Source organism: Patiria miniata, unplaced genomic scaffold, assembly GCF_015706575.1.
Source record: "Patiria miniata isolate m_02_andy unplaced genomic scaffold, ASM1570657v1 HiC_scaffold_4, whole genome shotgun sequence".
NCBI classification, from domain to species: Eukaryota; Metazoa; Echinodermata; class Asteroidea; order Valvatida; family Asterinidae; genus Patiria; species Patiria miniata.
The window spans coordinates 2,743,049-2,752,790 of NW_024037071.1; the positions used below are offsets into that span (position 1 = coordinate 2,743,049).

Genomic DNA, 9,742 nt, shown 5'->3' on the forward strand with positions numbered 1-9,742 from the left:
GTTATTGGAAACGAACAAAATGCATGAAAAGCAAATGATGCTATATCATGCCCTATGATTTAGCCTAATTTAATGTCAGTGTATCTAGGTCCTACATTTTGTGTCTTGAATCAGCTTTTAGTTTTTTACCCCAGGGAAATCCAGTGGGCGTTATCTTGTAGACGAACTCCCTAGCTAGGTCGGCGTACGAGCCCAGCAGCCAGCCCAAGTTTTCGCCGAGTTCCCCTTCGAACAGCACCCATCGTGACACCAGTCCCCCGGCCGATCGACCGACGCTTGCCCCGGCAGACGATGCATCGCCATGACCAGCGTCCGTGCTGCTGTCGGTCATTGAACCGAAAATAGGTAAAGGTCTATAGTTTAGGGTAAGTTCTGAAACACTGCATCGCCGCCATGACACCATCGCTGTCTTAATTTTCGTGTATGTTTTGTCTTCATTGTTGTAATTTTACCCAATGATTTTCCTCCAAATTCAAAACTTGCAAAGTTCATTTCTAAGACATTCCTTTGCGTTTCAACATCATTTGAATTGTGAGTCCAATAAAACAAAAATCACGGATCCTGCATTAGTATTACCTGGGAATGGCAACGGTGCAAGCTAGGAGCAGAGCTAGGAAGTGGGTGCCGACCGGAAGCATGGGCATGATCTAGCGGGCTCGTCGGTCCTAGCCGTGCTTTTCTGACTTCACAAGCAGGGCCAAGAGATGGAGCAATGGCGGAGGGCGAGATGAAATTCGCCGCCAAGCCTCCAAACTACACCCCTGCCGTATCGCGTACAGTGGATACGCCTCCTATGGCCTACGGCGCTATAGGATCTTTGGTTGCAAGTAGCAAGTTCAGATTTTGTTTACGTTCGCGCGCGCACGGTTACCGCCAGTGATAAACACGCGCGTTCACCTCGATTAAAAGAACAATCGGCAGATTTTACTATAGAAACAGTAGAAGTTTTAATGGTGACGTCACAAATTAAACTTCTAAATCTAATTGTACAGTGGCCTGAACGTGCCATTTGAACATTTTAGTTGAAAAGAGTAGACGTGCATTATGCAGTTCGTTCGCCGTAATCTACACACATAACGAAACAGCAATGTCAGCCAATATATATTGTATAATATATTTCTGAGTTCGTTCAACAGTGTTCCCATTCAAGTAGCCCGACTGCGTCTGGCCGTACAGTACTATCGCAAGCTCTGTAGTACGGCCAGACGCCCGATGCTTCCACAGAGACTGAATTTTGTTGGCCGCCGATGTAGCGATTTTGCTACATCTTTCGATCGCGATTATCTTTTCATCCAGGACACACATTTCCAAAGTTAAGGTTCGTAGTCGTAGAGCAACTCATACCTTTTCGAAAAAACGTTGTTTGGTCTCAATATTTTCATCCATCTGGCCACAAGACAAATTTCAGTCATCAGATTCCACAAATATCGTCCCCCATGCGATCCCCCATGCGATTTCAAAATGGCGGCCGCGCTGTAATGTATGCAATATGCAGGCGCGCCCGCACAAACTCATGAATATGCATAAACAGTCTGTGACGTATGACCTCGTGTTTTTGGACGTACGGCCCCGCCGCACGCACGTCCAAAAACACGAGGTCATACGTCACAGACTGTTTATGCATATTCATGAGTTTGTGCGGGCGCGCCTGCATATTGCATACATTACAGCGCGGCCGCCATTTTGAAATCGCATGGGGGATCGCATGGGGGACGATATTTGTGGAATCTGATGACTGAAATTTGTCTTGTGGCCAGATGGATGAAAATATTGAGACCAAACAACGTTTTTTCGAAAAGGTATGAGTTGCTCTACGACTACGAACCTTAACTTTGGAAATGTGTGTCCTGGATGAAAAGATAATCGCGATCGAAAGATGTAGCAAAATCGCTACATCGGCGGCCAACAAAATTCAGTCTCTGTGGAAGCATCGGGCGTCTGGCCGTACTACAGAGCTTGCGATAGTACTGTACGGCCAGACGCAGTCGGGCTACCATTCAAGGTACTTAATTTTAACCTTCAATATTTGACGAGCTAACCATTAATATTAATCTGCGTATAATTAGGCAGAATACTAGTTGTACAATTAGCTATGTACATGTATATAGACATAACCAAAAAAGACATTGAATAATCGGATCAAGCGTCCGCATACCTGTTTTGTGAAATATGGGTCCCGAGGTCGCAAAAATGCGACATTGAAGATTGTTGGGGACATTGAAGATTGTTCATAATTGATGTTTTTTTTTCCAGTTACGTTCAGTTTTTGGTACAACAGCAATTAAATCTTGCCATGACAGGGAGTTGCCATTATGTTTATCTCCCGTTTTTGGAATCTTGTTTCCTGCAACACCCACCCCCCCCCCCCCCAGCTTTCCCGTTGCTTAGGCTTACGCCGCACAGCGTTTTGGTGACTCTCTTACATCCCGGAACACGCCGAAAAACAAGTCATTAACTGGATTGAACACATTCAAAACTGCACGACTCAATCCAATTACTTCTCATCATATTAAATAAAAAGAGAATAACAGAAAAATCACAGAACTTATGCATGAATATCACCAGACGTGCTCAAATACTACCGATGGACAATGTTGAACTAAAAACAAACTGGGGATTGCCAGGAGATTCATAAGGGGAAAAATGAAATTAAAAACGCGAGCTGCCAATACTGGTGGCTATTCTTTTATTTTATAGTTCGTTTGTGTGTGTACGTGTTTGTTTTTCCTCCTACACACCTTTGTCCGGGAGATCTTCTCTCAAAGACGGCCGTGCGTGCGGCCAAGGTCGCTCCATCTACCGGTGTAAGCGATGCTGATCCCCGCTGTATCAATACCGTGCTTACACCCGTTTTCTCTTTATTTCCTCCCGAATGCAGCTGGCCTTCATTGTAATCACATCAGATGTGCACTTTGTAACGAGGAGTGTTGTCCCTCCAAAGGTGACTGACTTAGAGGCAAGTTCGATACTCCGACTGAGCATGTTCACAGCAAAGTTGACTGTTTACTTTTAACACTGCTGCAAACTGCTTACAAGCTGCAGAGCAAAGTATCCTTAACCCTAACCCCTAGGCCTTTTTGCTAGGATGCATCCTCAATCCTGCAAAATCCTCCAACTGCCTGCATGTAAAACTTTGATACAGCCTAAATCCTCCAGAATCATCCGTTTTTTTAAAAATTTGTTCCTTGGTGGGATGACCACTGCATGCCTCAATCCTTCAAAATCCTCCAGCATTCACTTTTAATACATTAATGCAGCGCTGATGATATCAAGAAGCAGCATGGACGATTTCAAATACCGGTATAATCCAGGCCTAAATGTATGCATAGATATCAACAGCACACTGGTTTCGCCCAAGACCTTAACACAATGCATCTTCCAAAATCAACCCCACATTTTTGCCGCACTTCCTAAGTCTATCAAAATCCTCCATTATACATGTACAAAGAGGAGGATTTGGGAAGGTTAGGGTTAATTAATACATGGCGTGCAGCACCTTCACGCGTGCTGTCTGTAAAAGGGTTTATGTCCGCAGGCTTAGTGGTTCTTCAAAGCCTTTGGTGCGTCTCCGGTCGTGGCCTCACAAAGTTTTTGTAAGCCCCTAATATGAAGGACTTTGGCACCAACTGGTTCACTTTCTGCTTTGGCAATATTATATCATCATATAGATTTTTTTTAATGATTCTTGAAGCCAGACGTGAAGCCAAAGCAGATAAGAATCCGTGCTTATAAAAAAAAACACCGATAGATGTGCAAGGGAACAGGTGCTATACGTGCGTGCAAGTCGAGTACGTGCAGAATCGGATTCAGCAGACGCCTGCTATATGGATCTAAAAATACTTGCATATCTCCAAGGGCATGGTGGAATCTGCACATTTTTCTTTGTTGTCAATTCCGTTTGCGTCAGAACCCCCCCCCCCCCCCCCCACTCTTAGAACATTTTCAAAGAAAAGTCGATACTCCACTGTGATAAAGTGACACATTCGTAACTAAATAAATCTTTCAGACTTGGTCTTCGACCTTGATGAAACAACATCCGATCATTATGACACTGGGAAAAAAAAACTGAAGATCGCGGCGCCTAACCTCCGCTGTATCTGCCAAACACCCGGGACACACTTCGTCTTTGGCAAGAATCAATATTTCTACGCCAAGTCAGTCTAACCTGTAGAGCTAGGACCCAGGTCTACAAGACAAACATCGACACTATATCAAACCACGACACTCAAAACCCATCACCGTAGTTGACGACCGCACATCCATACCACAGTACCCCCGGAGCCCGAAACGTTTAAAATTACGTTATCTGGATGCCTGTGTGTAATCTGTATTTCTCACTCAGCTCATTCAATAGCTTCTGATGGCATTCCACGGACAGCTATATTTTATAGTAAAACATGCAGAACTTCTGACATAGCACGGATCAATTTCGGTAATTCTTTTTTGTCCTGTTCCGATGAGCAGAAGAGCATGTTTTTTTAAAGACATACTTCATTGGTGCACGGATCGTACATGATTTGTGCATCAAATTAGATGGCTTTTTAAGAAAAAAATCTTTCATCCAGGCCACTTTCTTTTTGACTCACCGTGTACACCGTGTAATCCTTGTTACTTTTGATTTGAATTCTCTTCAAACTCATGCGTATCTCGACACAAACGGACGGACAGTGCAAAGTACTGGGGAAACGAATGAACGAAATAAAGTATAAGGTAAAAGATTTGAGAGACATCCTCCACCACCAGTTAGGTTAACTGTTTCTGGTTCAACCAGAGTACATTGTATACCCGGTACTAATAAAGGTTTTGTCTCACTGATGTAGGCCTAAGCACTATTGCATGCCTGTAACCTTCACGTGAAGCGGCCAGGCCCTTGAGTGCCTTTTTCATTAAAAACTCAATTTTCCAAAGAGGGAAAGTCACTTCCATTTCTCCGGGAATTTTTAATCCCTTCCAATTTCATTGATTGATGGGTCTGGATCGTCCGATATCATTCATGCACTGTTGAAGGTTAGTTAATAATTATGTCGGTATATCAGCATTAAAAAGGTCGAGAAAGTATACGAATGAAATGCCAGTCGAGAAAATAATTAAATTAAAATTCAAAGGTAGCAAGTTATTATTTGGCTGACTGAATAAGGTTTACCTTAAACATGATCTTTAATTGTATTAGAAATCAGAAGTAACTTATATAACAACATCAAATCAGCTATTATGTTTTGAACAATTTGAAGTTATAATAATATGTGAAATGTATATACACAATCATTAATTTATAATTATTTGTTAGATGTTATCCGTATGAAAAAGGAGAACACATACAAAGGGTGATCCATTGTATTCCAAGTGACCGTCGCAATTAACCTTGACCAATGCTCTTGGCTTGCTGAATCGGTGTAGGCAGCTGATCCTGCTAGGTCCGCGTGTTCTCGTCGCTTAGCTTCGCTATACATGTGTCCCATGTGTCCGATCTTTCATTCGGCAACGGGGTTTCATCAGGGTTTGATTGGTCAATTTGGCTGTCATGTTTGTGTGTAATACAAGAACGGGTAACACCGAAGACCCGATAGAAGGCGCCCTCTGAATGGTCACAATCTCGAGGTCAAGACGCAGTCTTGTTTTGCATAATTATTCGACGAATCTGCTCGCATATCAAAGTCACTTCTTTGTGCATAGCCTAGACCAGAACACTGATTAGTGGTTAAAACCTTTATTTTCATGTGTAATGAATGCGTGTCAAATGGCGTAAGTCTATTCAGCATTGACGTCACGAGGCCAAGAGGAGAAAGTTACTGCAGTCGTTACTTTTCAGAAAGCTCAATAAAAACTTTTAAAACACCACATTGATAATTGCAAAAGAAACTGCGTATTTCCCCTAAACAACGTCATAGAATTGAAAAGATTTGGAACACTGTATATTATACGTTGTGACAACTTCTTAATCTCGCTTGTGAAACACCCCTCTGGCCATGTCTATGATATGTGCCTCGTGCGCGTAGTGCTACAAATCTCCTTATATGGAAATTGGTGCGCGCAGTGAGTACTGCGTGATATGGCACAGAACGAAGCGGTGTTTTACCGGCGCCTGAAAACCACCCACGCGACGGGCTCTCGACCAATAGGAATTTTGCTAAACTCTCAGATGTAGGCCTATGTATTTCATGAATTAATAATACAAATACCGACAATGAGAGGGAGCTCAGTTTTTCTCAGAGTAACAAATCGGCCTTAAAATGTAACAAAAGCTGAAACATGTTTTTTTTTTTTTTTTTAAAGGTGTCTTTTCTTACCACTGCTGATTTTCCGTAATGGACTTTTAATGGAGATCGTGCGAACATTGTTTTTTTTTAAACAAATTTAAGCAAAGGAAAGAGCAGTAAATCAAAAGTTTACGCGGTACGTTCTCAGTATTCTGATCTTTTGGACCCTGTCGGCTTTTTAAACTGTTGATGCGTTCAGAATAATTTATGAGCTATGTTTCGCTATAATAGTTAAATGCCATCGTGAGACGACACATGGCTCCCGATCATCACAAAGATAGGGAAACAAATATCCCAAATTCAATCAACTTACAGAAATTGAGTCTTATCCTTGAAGCTGTATCATACAGGCTTGCTACACGATACCGTCCCAGCGGACAGCCCGATCTTCATTAAGCAGTCAAGCGCAGTATTCTATTGGTTCTCGCGCCGCTCGTGGGAATTCGAAATGAGCTCTTGCGTTGCTTCAATATAAAGTTGCCGCTCCGTCAAGGGTATGGCATCACTTGAATCTATTACTCAAACCTAGGTGGACAAAAGAAAGTCTTACCGTGTGGTGAAATGCCCAACACCGGGCTTATTGCCGCCCGTACGGCGTTCATACTCTCCGACGCAATCACGATCTTCGTCGCCAACATTATCAGTATAGCGGTGACATGGAAGACTCGGGAGATCGCAGAGATGACCAAGATTTTCGCAACTTCGCTGGCCGTGGCAGACCTGTCTGTGGGGATTCTGATCTCCTTCTCCCTGATTCCTTCCGCTGTAGACCGGTGGCTGTACGGAGACGTCATGTGCCGGATCATCGGCGTGATGGGACCCTCTTTCGCCATGATATCGACGTTGTCTCTGCTGTGCGTCAGCGCCGACCGGTACCTAGCCGTCACCAGACCGCTCCGGTACTACGGCCTGATGACTCGCCGGCGGGCTGGGGTTGCCCTGGCGGCAGTCTGGCTGAGCACCATTGGAGCCAACACCTACGTGGCCCTCAACAGCAACTTGATCATCTACGACAGGGTGCTGTGCGTCTGCCTGCCCGAGTGGGGCAACCAGGAGATCCTGGCTTATCTGGTCACCATCTGCAGCATCTGGATCGCGGTACCGTCCATCTTGACCATCTTCTTCTACGCCCAGTTGTTCCGGATCAGCAGGCGTCACGCCCGCCAGATCGCCGCCCAGGGGGCTCCAGCCAACGGCCCGCGTTCGGCTGACATGCGGGCCATCCGGACCATGTTTATAGTCACCGGCGCCTTCAACCTCGCCTACATGCCCTTCCTCTTCTGCAACATCTACCTGAACATCAGTACCCATGGTCTCCCGGACGCCGTGAAATTCTGCAGTATGTGGCTGCTTCTATCCAACAGCTGGTGGAACTTTTTCATCTACCTAGCAACATCCAAGAACTTCAGGAGGACGGCTTTCAAACTTCTTTGCCGAAAATGCCCTGGGGCTCTTGCCGCTACAAATACAGTTGAAAGTGCAGATAGTCACATGACCACTTCTTCTCGTACCGTCCCTGCGTAAATCCACACAGGAATATACCACAGAAGTCATAATGACAAAAAGAAGGAGATATTATTAACGTGTGAATCAAATTTTGAATGTGTAACTACTGGTACATTTTTAGGTAAATAGATAGTTTACGACCACACGAATGATGGACCACAAGGGATACAACAAACCTCGACAACAAGCACATTAATAAAGCAACTAAGGTTATAAAGAGGCTTAACTTGCCCAACGTAAAATATAACGGGATTGAACAGTGAGCCGAACTGTGGACATCAAAAAGTAAGCATACCAAGGAAGGAGTGAAATTAATTGTGTATAATTTTATTCGCATTTTGCCTATCAGTATACGGGGTGAGTAAAAAAGAAACCCGAAACCAAAATCGCATGACCAATTTTTAATAAAGTTTTGCCTGTAGCACTTTGAAAATCTAGGATATAAAAGCCCAGTCATTAAGCTTTCTTTTAGTACAAGAATCATTCAAATTCAAGTCACGGAATTTTGAACACAAACACCGTTTTAAAGTTCTGTCATAGGATCACAATAAAAAGGTAAGTGTTCTTTCAGCAGAACGAAAACAATTTACATGCATCGCTATGAGAATCGTTTTCGTCTTGCTGAAAGAACACTTACCTTTTTATTGTGATCCTAAGACAGAACTTAAAACGGTGTTTTAATTGGGCTCATTGATTGGGCTTTCCTATCTCAGATTTTGAAAGTGCTATACAGGCAAAAGATCATTCAAAAATTGGTCCTTCGTTTTGTTTTTTTTTTCTCAACCGGTACAGCACTTGATCCAAATGAGCATGTGAAACATTGTGATCATATCAATAAAATCTCAAGCTTCACGTAATTATGTTAGCTGTATCTGTCGTGTAAAAAATGGTTGTTAAATGATCAGAAATACCAAGGCGTCACCGGTGGTACAGCTGATATATAAAAACAAATGGGTACCTGATTCGTTCAGGAAAGCTAAGACGGCGAGAGGAGAGGACTGGGCACCGCCACTCATAATTATTATGCCACGCCCAATACACAGTGGACCTCTAACATCCCACTGCCCATACGGCCAGTAATGGCTATGGGACCTTTACCTTTACCTTTATGATGGTTCGATAAGTAACAGGTGTAATGTTACCAGTGACGACATCAGAACAGTGATATCTATTTTTTTTTAATTAGGTAAAACGAGCAGAGTTAAATTATCCAAGAGGGTCTCACTATGGCCGTTAAGACCAACATGACAGTTGTTGATCCAATCCCATGAGCGGATTTTTTTGACAAATATTTTTTCAGCAATGATTTCAATAAGGGTTAGAGATAGAATTATTCTGACATCAATTGCCACAAGTTGAGCACGCAATAGGATGCCTCAAGTTGAGCACGCAATAGGCCACTGAACTTCAACTTTCTTAGTACAGTCTTCGTGTCACCTCGCGTCACCACAAATAAGCAAAAAGGTCGGAAAAGTTGCATATGGTGTATAGCTTTATGAAATGATGCTCGCACGCAATATCTTAAGGCCTTACAATAAAACCCTAAAATGTTATATTATTGTATTTCTTTCAATTTCATTTGAAACTAACGCTTGTGAAACTTAATTTTGGGCGAGGGTGGGAAATCGTCACGGAGATGTTCGGTATTGATCATAAGTATTGTGTCGCCGCAATAATATTATCATGATGTACTTTCACTGGACGGTGTATTTCATTTCAAAGTGACTAGCGTTAACTCGATTTGAAATTTATAAAAGTAATGCAATCAAATTTTCAGTAGCAGGCCTACACCTTTGCAAAGGGCACTGAATATGAGGTTTGCATGCAGTAAGCTCACCGGATACGAGTCCTTCATATTCGATAAGGAAAGTCACCACTCACACGGACCCATCACATGACGATAAATGGGACATTATTTAATGTACTGACGATTGCTGGGACCCATTCAGCTGCCAGAAATTAAGTTGCATTCATAGACG

At 43.1% G+C, this 9,742-nt stretch overlaps 2 protein-coding genes across 2 annotated transcripts in view; one reads left to right on the forward strand and one right to left on the reverse strand.

Annotated features, from left to right (window-relative positions):
- The window catches only part of LOC119740050 (prominin-1-like), a 31,961-nt gene extending 31,317 nt beyond the window's left edge, over positions 1 to 644 (reverse strand). Inside the window, exons 1-2 of the mRNA XM_038215251.1 lie at positions 577 to 644; positions 130 to 320 (exon numbers count right to left, since the gene is read on the reverse strand). Coding sequence (XP_038071179.1) covers positions 130 to 320; positions 577 to 644 — 259 coding nt within the window. The remainder of the gene's footprint in view (positions 1 to 129; positions 321 to 576) is intronic.
- Positions 645 to 6,818: 6,174 nt separating this feature from the next.
- LOC119740051 (beta-1 adrenergic receptor-like) lies at positions 6,819 to 7,822 on the forward strand. The gene has a single exon (XM_038215252.1). The coding sequence runs from the start codon at positions 6,819 to 6,821 to the stop codon at positions 7,779 to 7,781; it is 963 nt and encodes a 320-aa protein (XP_038071180.1). The 3' UTR covers positions 7,782 to 7,822.
- The last annotated feature ends 1,920 nt before the right edge of the window (positions 7,823 to 9,742 follow it).